At 46.3% G+C, this 14306-nt stretch overlaps 1 protein-coding gene across 1 annotated transcript in view; it reads right to left on the bottom strand.

The window, feature by feature from the left end:
• Positions 1–4153: 4153 nt before the first annotated feature.
• The window catches only part of SLC13A4 (solute carrier family 13 (sodium/sulfate symporter), member 4), a 41926-nt gene continuing 31773 nt past the window's right edge, over positions 4154–14306 (bottom strand). Inside the window, exons 9-16 of the mRNA XM_010831625.1 lie at positions 13700–13819; positions 12344–12445; positions 11907–12008; positions 11121–11218; positions 10797–10921; positions 7356–7517; positions 5962–6099; positions 4154–5351 (exon numbers count right to left, since the gene is read on the bottom strand). Coding sequence (XP_010829927.1) covers positions 5214–5351; positions 5962–6099; positions 7356–7517; positions 10797–10921; positions 11121–11218; positions 11907–12008; positions 12344–12445; positions 13700–13819 — 985 coding nt within the window. The 3' untranslated portion in view covers positions 4154–5213. The remainder of the gene's footprint in view (positions 5352–5961; positions 6100–7355; positions 7518–10796; positions 10922–11120; positions 11219–11906; positions 12009–12343; positions 12446–13699; positions 13820–14306) is intronic.

The following is a 14306-nucleotide window of genomic DNA, read 5'->3' as shown; positions in this document are numbered from 1 at the left end:
AGCGAATATACTATAATGTATTTAATCCACTCCTGAGAAAGGCTAAGTTTTTTTCCTGTCTTGCTACTACAGTGGTAATGTTAAACCTGATGTTATACTTGTCAATGCAGGGGGATATCTCCATCCTGAAGTCCTAGAAGGGTGATGTGCACTAAATATAAATAAAGTCCCATCTCACTGGGCATTTTGTTTCAGAGAGCTTGTTGGGCAGCTTCACTGATAATGCCATTTCTGAGGACATTTTAGCAGAATCAGTAAACTGGAAGAATGGCTTAGAGACCTTTTTTTCAGACAGTGATGCCACTGTTACTGTGATGATAAAATGAAGTGATTCTGCTTCTCTTGGAAAACACGGATCTTTCATACATGGAGATGAGTTTTGTCCCTGTTGAGTTGTACTGGTGTGTGAGACAGATTAGGATCATATTATGGACTGACTTGTCCCTTGAAGTGTGATCGGGGCAAGCAGCTTATTTTTCTGAAACTGTTGCATTCTCTGTACCTACCTCAGAGGGCTTCCGTGAGAAACAGCTGAAATAATGTGTGATGTGTAGCACAGCGCTTTGCAGATCAGCCAATAAATAGTAGATACTCGTCCAAACATGTTGCTTTGGGTCTGAATACTTTTTTTTTCCACCCCCTGCACTCACTTTTGGAGCAAAAGTCTATGAACTGTGCAAAATTTGTTGTTACTCTTTGGTCACTCGCTTTGTTGATGAAAATCTGTAGTATCCACATTGACCAAAGCACCTGGCTTGCAAGGTTTGCTCTTGGATGACTGAATTGTTAGCAGAGTGAACTGCAGCCTTGAAGGAGAGAGATTTACCATCCTTCAGAATATTCAAAATGCCACAAACTCAGAAAACTGTTTTCAAAGACAGATTCTTTTTATCACCTACGGAGCATTGTTATTTGTGGATGTGTTCTCCCAGACTGGCTGCTCTGGGGGTGAGGGTCACTTAGATGTTGTAATATTAGGTCTCTATAATCATACGTTGTAATTGAAACTCATTTGGACTTAGAGCTTCTATCAGAAGTGACACTTAACCTCGATGAGGGGGATCATTTCTTCCAGTGGGAGCCATCCAGGAAATGCCCTTCACCATGTAAACTGCTCCACAGTGAACACAGGCCAACTTCCTGGTCACCTTCAGAGCCCCTCTCCTAATTTTAGGTCCTTGCAGGAGTGAAAAGGAGCTCTGAGTTCTCAGGCAGGGTTATCTTCACTGAGATAGTGTTGGAGGAACCCAGAGCCACCACGGATTTTAGGGGATGTGGTGACGGTAATGAGGGCACTGACTGGTGCACTCCCTGGGTGTTTTGTCGAGAGCTTTGCCTCACAAAGCAGGGGACGGATGGGAAGAACCACTGAGGGACATGCCTTTTAAAAAGTGAAAATCACTGTTGTCATTTAAGGAGACTTTCTGCTACTCCTGACTTTAAAAGGTGGGTTACATAAAACACTACTAAAGTTACTCGTGTGAAAAGTAAGACTTCAGGGTTGATGTTGGGAACCTAAAAAATACATTGAACTAGAAACCTTATCCTTAAACTGTAACCTCCAAACAAAATACCCAAAGAAAGAGAAAAAGCCAAAAGAACCTTACTTGGCACTGTATTTTATGAATTGAAGTTACCAGTTGATGTCTTTAGACCTCTCTTCTGATAATTAAGCAGTTTTTGGTTTAAAGGGACAGTTTTGTTTTCTTCTTTCTAACTCATTTACTCAATTTTCATTTCTGTGACTCTAGAGAAAAGTTAGGATGTGTGGGTTTTCCAGTTGTCCATACTTGTCCATGGAGCATGTGTGACATGCATAGTGTTTTCATTTCCACTGAGTGGTTCACTCCCTAGATACTGTGCTGGTGTTTGCTTTTCTGCTAAGCTCTCCCACATTTTAAATACTTTCTCTGTTACTCCTCCTGACGGAACACTATATACTGTACTGAAGCAAAGGAGACTTTTCTTCAGCTCCTCGGCCTGAACTTTGCACATAGCATTTCCCAGCCTTACTCAGATGAGTGAGTTCTTTTTTCCCCCACTGTCTGTTAACGCCTTGCCTCGTGGAAAGGAGCAGGACAGTGAAGGGGAAATACTTGGAGATGTTGCCTGGTCTTAATAGGGAGTCTGTGAAACTTGGATTTTCACATGTTCTATTTATACCTTTCCTAAATCTGGATGCCACATAGTCAAGCACTGAAGACCTAGCAGATGGCATGGGAGAGAAACAGGCCAACAGTGAAGTTTTGTGGAAAGTGCCTGGGGTGTGGTGGGACATTGCAAAACCCGAGTCCTGCGCCTGCGTGTGAAAAGTGCCACTCTAACATGCACAGCTGTACCAGGCTGGGCTGAGCGGAAGGCACCCTGTAAATAGAGTAGACGGTGTGCTCAGATCTGTTCAGTGAGGGCGGCCCCAGGACAGCTGCCTGAGCTCTTGGGTGCTCTCAGCTCCCTGTCTTAATGGTGGTTCAGTTTTCTCGCTCGCCTGAGAGTGATCCTAGTGTTGAGATGCACTTTTCAAACAGGTGGCTAAACATGAAGCCACCTACTTTATTTGGGTTCAGCTAAATAAGAGATCTACTCTGACAGTGGAGGAAAAAACTAGCCATTTTTTACTTACTAAAATGGCACACGAGTCTGTTTCATGTGAATTCTAACATAAAAGGTTGTATACTGTGTACTTCATGGGTGACTTAAAGGAATTTCTGAGACAACTTTAAGCAAAATTTGATGTATAATCAAGAATAAGAGGCAACTCTACTTGGGTTTTTGTTTCTCAGTTTCATCAGCTATAAAATGAGCTGGTATCAGGTGATCATTTACAGCTTTTCCACCCATATAGAGTTGTGATATGAGAAGAGAAGAATCAGATTTAATGTATTTGCAAAAGACAGCACTACCAAGCAGAGCTGTTAGGTCCTGTCCAGCAGCAGAGCGATTCTAGAAGACAAGGAGTTGTGAGTCACAGCTGATGCTTGTTAGTCACATCTGGAATGAGCAGGCTGCTTTGGACTGAATCTATGGTCTGGGGACAGAACAGTGCTGTTCGGTCTGCTGACCAGACCAAAATAAACACCCTTTCTGAACTGACTGCTCGAGAGTGTTAGCCGCCTGATGGACGTGGCAGCAGCTTCGTGGAGCTGCTCTGCTCTCTGTTTCAGAACGAGTCAGGGTCTCAAATAGCTCAATAGGGGCCAATCATTCTAAGTCAACTGAATTTTTTTTTTTTAAATTTATTTTTGGCTGTACTGGGTTTTCGTTGCTGCGTGCGCGCTTTCTCTCTAGTTGCTGTGTGAGAGCTGCTCGTTCAGTGGCTTCTCTTGTTACGGAGCATGGGCCTAGGACTTGTGGACCTAGTTGCCCTGTAGGATGGGGAATCTTCCCAGACCAGGGATTGAATCCGTGTCCCCTGAATTGGCAGGCGGATTCTTAGCCACTGGACCACCAAGAAAGTCTGAAGTCAACTTAATTCTCTGCCACCTTTTCTTTCTTTTGCTTGTTTATACTCCCAGCATCTTATTGATTATCTGCATTGCCTTGTTGTCTGACTTAAAGGTTTGGTGTCTTAAATTCTGTAATAGGTCAGACACTTTGACCATTTGGCTACCCTGACAATAGGAGTGACATCCTGACTCAGAAATATTTCAAAGCAACATGACCGGTAGCAATGCTGTTTCCTCAGACCAGCCATAGTGTACCTAACATTGGTATTTCATTTGGGCTCATCCACTTTTGTAAGTGGCCACATAATTTGGCCTACGCTAACAGGAAGCAGCAGTAATATTCCTGGTTAAACCTGGTGCAGGTTTTTGATTGGCACAAAAGAAACTTTGTAACTCACAGACATAGGATAAACTAAGAGAGTTACTAATGACAGCAAGTGCAGTTTCCCGACAGTGATTTACTTTACTGGTAAATCATTGTCGGGAAACTGCACTTGCTGTCATTAGTAACTTAAAATCAATTCAAGCAGTGCTGTAACTATGGTTTCCTCCTTTTCTCGTAAGGTGTATTTAGCAAGTAGTTGATGGTAAAAATCTGAAATGTGTCACGCTGGAGGGATTGGGAGCAACATCCAGTCCTGTGGCAAAGACTTATGTCATGGGAATAGGGGTGCAGTTCAGGAAGAAGGAGGAGGCCTGGACTTCAGGAGTCATTTCAAGGAAGACATTTATTGAGCAGACACGCACACAGTTCACTGTACCATATAAGTTGCTGCAGACTTTAAGAGACATAAGACATCTCCCCTCCCCTCCAGGGGCTCATCAACTTTTAGAAAGTGACGGATGTGTTTGGACCTTTCTGTGCTTGTCTTAGGGATGAACTACTCATTGCCTCCTGAAGAAAACCCATCGACATATCATTAATAGTGCTATGGTCTTAATCACAGTTTCTGCCTCCTCAGTAAGACAGGTACGAACTATGAAGGTTTTTCCTTCCTCCCAACACTTAACCAGCACGGTGGTATTGATGGTTAGTGCTGAGTGGAGAGAGAGACACTGATCTCAATGTGTCTTCTTTCTGCCTCCTTTGACAGAGAACAGCACCAGCCTCATTCTGAAGGGGACACTATTTTCTTTGCAGGGATTTGGTGCCGAGGTATAGAGAAGCCATTGAAGAGAGACACTTACAAGAGGAGTGATAAGAATACTGATGGCCACAAAGAGGCCTCCCTAAGAACTGCCCTTTTGTGGAGAGAACTTGGTGAGAAACACCTAAGAGAAAGGAGCCGACGTCAGGTCTCAGGTTCTGGGTGAGACTTTTCCCCTGAGGAGATGACATTGGTTTCACTCTCTGCACTTGGTAGGATGATTTGGGTTTTCTCCTTCTATTCCTAAACGGGACTGAGAGTTTAAGAATAACATCAAACCCAGGGGGACTGGCCAGTTTGTGAGGCTTAGCCTCTGAGGGGCAATGAAGACAGACTTTTGTCTCTTGCTGGCTTTCAGAAAGAGCTGGTTGGGGAGACAAGCTACAAAGGAGGGAGAAGGGTTTTAGGTTTCCTTGCGCTGCAGCGCTGAGGAAGGAGGGCAGAGCGGAAGACAGTGACGTCTGGGCCTGTGCGTTGTGCTTGGAGGCTCTCTGCACCTCACTGGAGGTGGAAGACGGAGGAATCTTCTGAGGGGGTCCTGTGCTGGTGGTCCTCTCAGCCTGTTGGTCAGACTCTGCTGGGTGCTGGTCGCTCCTGGGGTTGGGCCGTTCACCCACAGGGGTCAGGCCTGATCAGTGATATTACTGACCTTGGCCCAGGCAGGAAACGTGTTGAGGTCGAAGAGGCTTATTCCCCATGTATTGATGGCCACCATCACTGTCACCAGGCCAATGACATTGACCCCCAGACCAGCTTTCACCTGCAGGGCACAAGCAGCAGGCTGAGGGGTGGAGGGTGGCCCCACACTAAAACCAGCCGCAAAGTGTCCCCTCCCCGTGTTTTGTGAGCCTCGCTGAAAACTGAGAAATGAGCTATGGGTGCTTAATTTTACAGTTGTTGCTTTGGGGGTATCTTGCTTGGGGAGAGGGTTGGACAGGGAGGAGAATCTTGTTCTTACAAAGTATCTTTCACCCTCAGTTCATGAAGTGTCTCACACTTAACCTTTTATGAATAAGCCAGCAACTCTGGGCCAAATCCCCACAGTTCAGTGCAGGAACTGAGCAAAGACTAAAACAAGCTCTCGGCTTCCAGAGTGGGTCACACCCCGGGTCGGTCCCAGCCTTTTCTGTCTACGTACCCACTCTTTTCCCAGATTAGGGCTCGGGAGAGCACATGATTGCTATTCTTGGTGCTTGTGGACCACAGGAAAACCTTTCACCAGAACCATTCTTTCTGCCACCCTGGGGCTGAGCTAATACAGATCAGGGGTACTGCCTATAAAATAATAAACTTTAGAAAGCTATATAGGGCCAGTCATCCCTGTCTTCATGGCAGGTGGGCCTGGTGGGAAGAGGCCACCCACGACTCACCATATCTTTAATCTGGCAGTGCCCATAGCTGAAGACGATGGCATTGGGGGGATTGCCCACTGGCAGCATCACTGCAAAGGAGATGCACATGGTGACCGGGATCAGGGTGTAGAGTGGATTTATTTGCAGAGTTTCAGACTAGGAAAAGAGAATTCACAGAAACATTAGCACGGAGGTTAGACTTGCATTTGCCATGCTTACCATCACGAGTGTGCCTAAATGATGGTTGGGTGTCAGCTGCCCTTGATTGGATACCATGTGCAACGGACAGTTAAACCATGCCCTCAAAAGCACATAGTCCCGGGCTCATTGGATGGGTCCCTACTGCTCACTCCCCATGGAAACATGGACTCCAAGTTGCCTCCCTACTAGAAGGGATGTTTCATTTCTTGGTGCTGGTCTAAGGGAGTAGTTTTAAATTTTGATGCTTCAGCTGAGAAATTCTTGCAACACAAATCTCATGAATAAGTTGCGTTGATGGAGGTAGACATCTCTTGCTCTTGGCGTGCAGAACTACATTTTTTTTCCCCCAAGGTACAATAACTGCCTTATGTGGGACTTGAACCTGTGGGAACCTGTGATCTTACCCTCAATGGTACCACGTTTTAAGTGCATTCCTGCACTCACACAGGCAGGCTGAGGAGAGGGAGAAGTTGGAGGGAGCAGTGAGCAGAGAGTGGCTGAGTGGGAGGAGTTTGGGGCTGATAGAGTAGGAAGATATTATCTTGTTGGTGATGAGGAAGAGCCTTCACCTTACAGGTTCCGCCTCACAAAATGGGATGGAGGCAGCATTGTGTTTGGTGGATCACCTCTGTGGCTGCTTAGCCAGGCTGAGATCTGCCAGTGGCTCCACCCCCACCATCCGACTGCGCAAACACCTACTCCATTAATCACAAATTGTTCTGAGACCCAGGAATGAGGCTGGCATTGCTCATAATTCTCAGAATCTCCTGGACAGAGAAGCTGGGTGGAGGCAGTGATGACAGAGCTGTGGTTTTGGTCTCTGCAGCTGAGAGTACTTCTGGGAACATTTTGTCTCCATTTTCTGTAGCTGTTTCTCCCACCCTCCTGTTAGGTCTCATCCCTGGAGAAGGGAAAGGCTACTCACTCCAGTATTCTGGCCTGGAGAATTCCATGGATTGTATAGTCCATAGGGTCGCAAAGAATTGGACACGACTGAGTGACTCACTTCACTTCCATAGGAGAGGAAGATGGATGGGGATTGTGGGGTATTAGAATCCTAGGGTTTTACAGTTATCTTGTCCATTCTTGTTTCCATTCAGAACTTCCCCTAAACTAAGCGTAGACTTTTGGGAAAGGGTTTTTAGAGCTCTTGCTTTTATTATCTTTTTACTTATCAGTTACTGGACGTCTCAGAGCCCTGCTCTACTCACCAGACTGCACACGATGGGCAGGAAGATGGTGATGGTAGCTGGGTTGCTCACAAACTCTGTGACAATGGACACCAGGATGCATGCCAGCAGGGTGACAGCCCACGGTGGGAGGCTGCTCAGAGACAGCATCTGCTGCCCGATCCACGTGGAGAGGCCCGAGGTCTGCAGGGAGACAAGGCGGTGCAGTGAGGAGAGAGTGGCACTCAGCCTCCAGAAGGTCAGGGATGGTGGGTGCTGGACAGGACCACCAGGAGCCATCTAATTTGCCTCCCTATTTTTAGGCAGGCTGGATCCACAGGCATTCCTGTTTTTTTTTTTTTAAATATTAAGTCACTGCATGGCCCAGCAGATTCTTTTTTTTTTTTTTTTTTTAATATTTATTTATTTAGCTGTGCTGAGTCTTAGTTACAACATGCGGGATCTAGTTGCCTGACCAAGGATCAAACCCGAGCCCCCTGCACTGGGAGTGTGGACTCTTAGCCACTGGACCACAAGGGTCTCAGCAAATTTTTTTTTTTTTTAATTGATTGCACGTTTAGTCTTAGAGCCGCCTGGTCAGTCGTTGTCACAGGGCACGGAGAGCCTCCACTTGCTGTGGTCCTTGGCGCTATGGCAACTTGGCGGGGATTGGAAACCTTGGGGGTGGTGGGCCACTCAGCTTCGCACCTGCCACTCTTTCTCCAGCTTCCGACAGTGTCATGCTGCCCGTTCACTCAACAGTGCCCTTTGCACAGGTTGCCACGTGTAATCCTTATTCCTGCTTTTGAAATCTATTTCTATTATCACCCAGGAAAGGGAACAAATTATCACCATGTTGGGATAGTAACTTTTCCTCTGGTCTTTGGGGCCTGAGTAGGCAGGGCTGGGCGTTAGAAATTTTACGTGAGTAATGAGGGAGAGAGGAATTACAGGTCTGTCTCCATGTTGTGGCGAAGGTGCCACCTCACTAGCCTGGAAATGGTCATTCAGCCTCAGCCTGTGTTGGATTCAGGTCTCATCACAGCTGACATCAGGATCTGCCATCTGCCCATACTTCTTGTCAATATGAAATAAAGGCTTGAACCTTTTCCATTAGCAACACCTACACACATCAACTCAAATAAATGAATATTTCCACTTGGAGTAATTCATTTGGTTGGAAGATGTTCATCTGCCAGTGATGAGGGTTCTCCCCATCCCCTAAAAATGAAGGGCACAGTTGAGCTTATGTCCTTAAAAAACCCCAGGTTGCCGTATGCGCTCTCCAGCTCTCCCACCCTCCCCCTTCTCCCTTCTCTAGTTGACATGCTCTGACTTTTCCTGTTCACCCTCCAGGCTGCAAATGCAATGAAGAAATGAGGACTAGGGCAAGAAACAGGGAGAGACATTCTAGGATTGCTCAAGCTGCAGGCCTTACTCGTGTTCTGCTATTAAGGACGGCCTCACTGTGTTGTCAGCAGGCCGCTCTTTCTCTTCTCCAAGTTCATCAAAAGCTTATTTCATCTCCACAGCACCTGGGCCACTTCATGGCATGCTCGTAGACAACTGCTAACCAGAGGGCTTCAGAATTCTCTCATGTAGCCATTTTTACCTTGAGCCACTTCCTTTTTTTTTTTTTCCCTCCACTGACTGAGAGCTGTAAATACAATATGTGAGGACTACCTCAATTAAAGGTGGGTGCAGTGCCTCAAACCTCTGTAATTTCTATTGCTTGTGACACATAAAACTCTGCTCACCAGACAAAGACAGAGGAGGCAGAGAAGTTAGCTGAGTGGAAGCAGTATGTTTTATAAAGAATTGGAGTATTATTTATCATGTTCTCCAATAGTACTTGTAAGTAAAGCAAAATAAGGGCATTTTTTTTTCCAGGAGAACTAGCTTATACTATAATTTGAAATAAACTTATAAATTAGGCTGTAAAGTTAGGGGGAAAAACACAATAAAAGAAACCTTTACTTTTTATTTTTTAAACCCTTGGTATGAAAACATTTTTATTGAATTTTCCTCACTACTGTTAAGACTCTGAAATTATTTCAGATTCAGGAGGAATCACACATACTGTATCTAAATTATATTATTAAAGTAGTAGAGTGAGGAGGTTTTATAGCCATACCAACTGTACATGTACAATTTTAGTTAAAAAAAAAAAATCAATCTTGCCAGGCTGGGCTCAGTGGCCAAAACTAACCACTGAAATTCAACAAGGATAAACATGATATTATGAACTTGGAGTCAGAAATATTGAAAGCATATATACAGAACTGATTGAAGGGCTTGAAGCTTAATAATGGCTAACAATGAAAAGAACGAAGGGTATTAGTTGACTGTGGTTTCAATGTAAACATTGACATGAGTGCCAATGAAGCCTTGTAAAAGCTTCCATAAAATAAAGGATGCGGCTTGAGTTATTATTAATAACTGCTCTACTCTGCAGGAGACTGACCACCCCTGGACTGTGTTTGATCAAAGGCAAAGTGTAATGAGTCCTAAGGAGAAAGACCAGTGTGGTCAGGGGTCACTACCCCTATGAAGAATGGTTAAAGGAACTGGGGGAGTTTTAGTTGGAAGAAAACATGATCTAGGGGAACATAATGTGTCTATTGTTTTAATAATTATTACTGAGGAGAGGGTTCCTGAGAAGAAAGCCAGACCAAGGAGTGGAAGACATCCAGAAGACCTGAGCTGAAAGTCAAGAGTGACTTCTCTGCTGGCTGTGCAGGGCTGTCCCTGTCAGCCAGGGTGTCCTGGAGGGAAGAAGTCTCTCCTGGGTGGGCTAGGGGACCCGGTGTCCTCCATGGCTCCTTCCAAGCGGAGGACCCAGGGACCTCATTACTGATGCAGATAGCACTGAGGCCCACACACCGGGCAGTCAAAACTGAGCCGAGTTGAGGATGGGTTAATGTTAAACACAGAGAAGACAGAGGAGCAAACAGAACCTTAACCTGATTATTAACGGTTGTTTACTTCAGGAAAGGGTTAGGAACATCAACTCTTTCCCACCAGCCCCCTTTCAAAGATCTCATCCCAAATCCTCCCACTCAGGAAATCGGGGGGCATCTACACCCACTTTAGCATACATTCTCCAAAAGGCCCCAGGACAGGCATACAGACTAACTGAGGGATCAGTCTGGGGCATTTCTGGGCCCTTACACCTCTCACCACTGTCAGATCCCCAGAAGGAGATGGCTACAAAGTCCAGGACTTCTCTTGTCTGCAGCAGTGTGGGCCCATACCCGAGGTGTGCATGCCTGTGTGCTGGGACTCTAACTCTGCTCCCAGTACTGACATTTAGACATTCCAGGTGGGACATGATGTCCATTCCTGGCTTCCCTTCCCAGAGACTTGGATGCACCTTTTAATCTTCCCTCCCAGAACCATAAGGACTCACTAGGTAAAGCCACTGGCTTTACATACTTTACATAATGAAAAATACTTGGCCCAATAAGACGACTCAAGGGTTACCTTGCTGCCAGAAGCCAGGGCATAGCCTCCTCCCACCAGAATGACGATCTCCCAGGGCATGGTCTTCTGGAAGTCCTTCCACGTGATGATGGACTCCATGCCCAGCGAGGGCCCCCGGTCCTCCCCTAGATGACAGGGAGGCAGAGCCAGGTGAACCCTCCTGGTGTGATTCGTGGAGACAGGGGTCTCGTTGTTGAACGAGAGGATACTCTGCTACGCCGGGAGGAGTCAGAAGGGCTTTGGTAAGGCTCCTTCCAGAAATTCTGAACTTAGACCATTATTTGACTGGAGCCAGGCCCGACTCTTCCCTTGAACTCCTCTCACCATCTCTCTTTTTCCCGAAGCAAGGCTTCTTCGCTGGAATCAGGAAGAGGAGGAAGCCAAGGAAGACAGAGACCGTGGCATCGGTGCGATAGCCCTTCCTGCCAGAGACAAGCAGAGCTGAGGAGGAGAGTCAGGAGGCCCAGGGGTCACACCGGGCCCGGGACAGCCTGTCTGAACGTGGTGCCTTTCCAGGGCACCTAGTCTAGTGGGGACCTCAGCCTTCCTTCTGGCCAGCTGCTCCCATGCCATCCACTGGTGGATTTAATGTCTGGAGGCAGGGCCTGGCTAGGGTAGATGTCTTAGTGTGAATTTATGGACCTGTTGGAAGGAGTGAGCAGGAGTTATTTTAGATAGAGGAGAAGAGAAAAGGAGGCGTTCTCTTTCCTGGGAGGGTCACAAGCTGGTGCTGAGAGCTTGTGGCCTGTGGCCCTGGCCCTCGGAAATATGGGGGGCAGGACACGCCTCGGCCACTGTGACCATAGCCTTTACAGGTGGTATTTTACTCTACATTTTCTCCTTTCACTCTCGAAACAAGCACTTAAGTAACAAGACCAAGGTCATGTGGATTGTAAGTGGCAGCTCCTGACCCCCAACCCTGGAGGCAGACTCCAAAGTCTATTTTCTTCCAGAGACTGCACTGCAACTTCCCTAAGAAAGGGGAATTTTTAAGAGGACAGAGTGCTTCCTGGGTTCCTGACTATTCCTAAGAGTCTAGGAGAGGACCCTGGTGGGTACTGCCTGAAGAGTTCAGGTGAGGCGGTCGTTCACAAAGATGGTATCATTTACTTTTCAAAGAAGGAATCCCAACCAGGAACAAAGCCAGGCTCCCGAGTAAACCACAGCACGGTCATCAGGACGAAGAAGAATCCAGTGACCATTTCCGGGTAGCTAGAAGAGAAAACAGGAAGACCTCCTCCAGGAACGGGGACTTTCCTCTTGGCCTCCTCCCTTTGCTTCGGGATGCTCTTGCGATCAGGGTTCCAGGACTGGAGACCTGAGATGCAGCTTCTGCTCAACTACTTGGAATACTGCAACGGGGAAGGGTGGCCCCTGGGGCCTGGGGGCCAAAGCTTGACTTTGGCATTAAATAGCACCTCTATTTGTACTTAAGGAAAACTCCCCCAGCTCAGGAGGCCACCGAGAACAAGGCTGCTGCTTTGCGCACTTTACCTGCTGTGGTTTTCTCCTGGGAAAGAGAAAAAGGGGGAAGGGCTGATTCTTACGTAATGGCTCCCAGCTTCTCATATTCCTCTTGGATCCTCTTCTCTGATAACTCCTCCCTTTTGGTCTTCTTCTTCTTACTCAGAGAGCAGGTCTCTTTAAAACTGAGAAGGGAAGAATGAGCAGAGGAATGAAGACCACTTCTGAAAGCAAGTGGAGAGCAAGTCTAAGCAAACACTAAACTACTGGCTGGCTGTGACGGTTCTTCTGTCCCCTCATCCCACCTATCATGCGACTTCGTCTGCCAAGATAACACAGCCCCTCAGCAGCCTTCTCCCCAGCTTCCCAGTGAATCTCTGGTATATAAATGTGAAGTCATGTCTCATGGACTTGTGTGAGGGTATTTATGTTTGGTTGTTTCTACACACTCATCTTTCCCCCGTTCCCGGTTGGGTTTTTAAATTACCTAATTAATTAGGCTACACCGTGTGGCTTGTGGGATCCTGTTCTATTCCGAATTAGAATCGAACCTGTGCCCCCTGCATTGGAAACGCAGAGTCTTAGACACTGGACTTCCAGGAAAGTCCCTACACACTCATCCTTTACATAAGTGAGAATCATTGTGATGCGGCATATGTATGTAGACGCTTGTATATTTATTTTTTTCAAGCACACAGCGTGTGTGTGTGTATCTGTCTAGAGACAGGGTTGTTTGGGGTGAACGTGGGTATAAGTTTTCAATTAGCAATACTGGGAGCATAGAAGTATACAGTTGTCATTGATTTGACGATTGTCTCTTGAATTATTTTTTTAAAAAGCTCAGAGAACATTCCCTAAGCAGTGGGAAAGTTGGGTCCCCTGGACTAATAGCAAAACATCTGGTATATCTTTCCTTTATGTGTTTGAAACTGATCAAATTTGGAGCAAGCATCAGTAATGGAAAGCTGGCTAAGTAGATTAATATTAGAAATAGTATTGTAAGAGGAATGTCTGATGTTATTTTGAGTGATATAAGCATATTTCATACAACTATTAAGTATAAATCAGTCACGTCTATAAAATTAAGCCTAAGGCAACTTCTACTTGGAGTTATTTCTTTAGAAATTAGTTCAAATTATTCTCCATGAAACTACATTAACTACTCTCCGATTCAGACCTTTTATGAATCCAGCCCTTCCTCTAACCAGTCAGTTGACCTTAGGAACACTACATCACAGAGCTCATAGAGAGGTGCAAAGTCCATGTGTGTTTGGAGTCTCTAGAAAACATGATGCCTGAGTCCTCATCTACTCCACTGCCTTCTCTTCTGGGCATCCTTGATGGTTACTTGGCAGCTCCCAGTTAGGTGTCACCCTCAGGGCTTGGGCCATGGCCCTGGAGGGATGGGAGAGCCTTGCTCTCAGAGCCCCAGGACTCACTTGCAGCCCAGGAACAGCCAGTGCATCCAGAACCAGCTGACCACCAGCATGATGAGGGAGATGGGGAAGCTGAAGAGGAACCAGGTGCCAAAGTTGACCACTTCTGCAGCTGGATACTGGCTGGAAGGGAAAGAACCAGGTCAGTGGTTAGAAAAGGGTGGATTTCCATGTAGTATTTTGGGGGCTAGTAAACGAAGATCATGGCATCTGGTCCCATCACTTCATGGCAGATAGATGGGGAAACAGTGGAAACAGTGTCAGACTTTATTTTTTTGGGCTCCAAAATCACTGCAGATGGTGACTGCAGCCATGAAATTAAAAGACGCTTACTCCTTGGAAGGAAAGTTATGACCAACCTAGATAGCATATTCAAAAGCAGAGACATTACTTTGCCAACAAAGGTCTGTCTAGTCAAGGCTATGGTTTTTCCAGTGGTCATGTATGGATGTGAGAGCTGGACTGTGAAGAAGGCTGAGCACCGAAGAATTGATGCTTTTGAACTGTGGTGTTGGAGAAGACTCTTGAGAGTCCCTTGGACTGCAAGGAGATCCAACCAGTCCATTCTGAAGGAGATCAACCCTGGGATTTCTTTGGAAGGAATGATGCT

This window comes from Bison bison, unplaced genomic scaffold (genome assembly GCF_000754665.1).
Source record: "Bison bison bison isolate TAMUID 2011002044 unplaced genomic scaffold, Bison_UMD1.0 scf7180017864530, whole genome shotgun sequence".
Lineage (NCBI taxonomy): Eukaryota > Metazoa > Chordata > Mammalia > Artiodactyla > Bovidae > Bison > Bison bison.
Note: the sequence above shows the minus strand (reverse complement) of the source record. Positions and strands in the feature narration are given on the sequence as shown.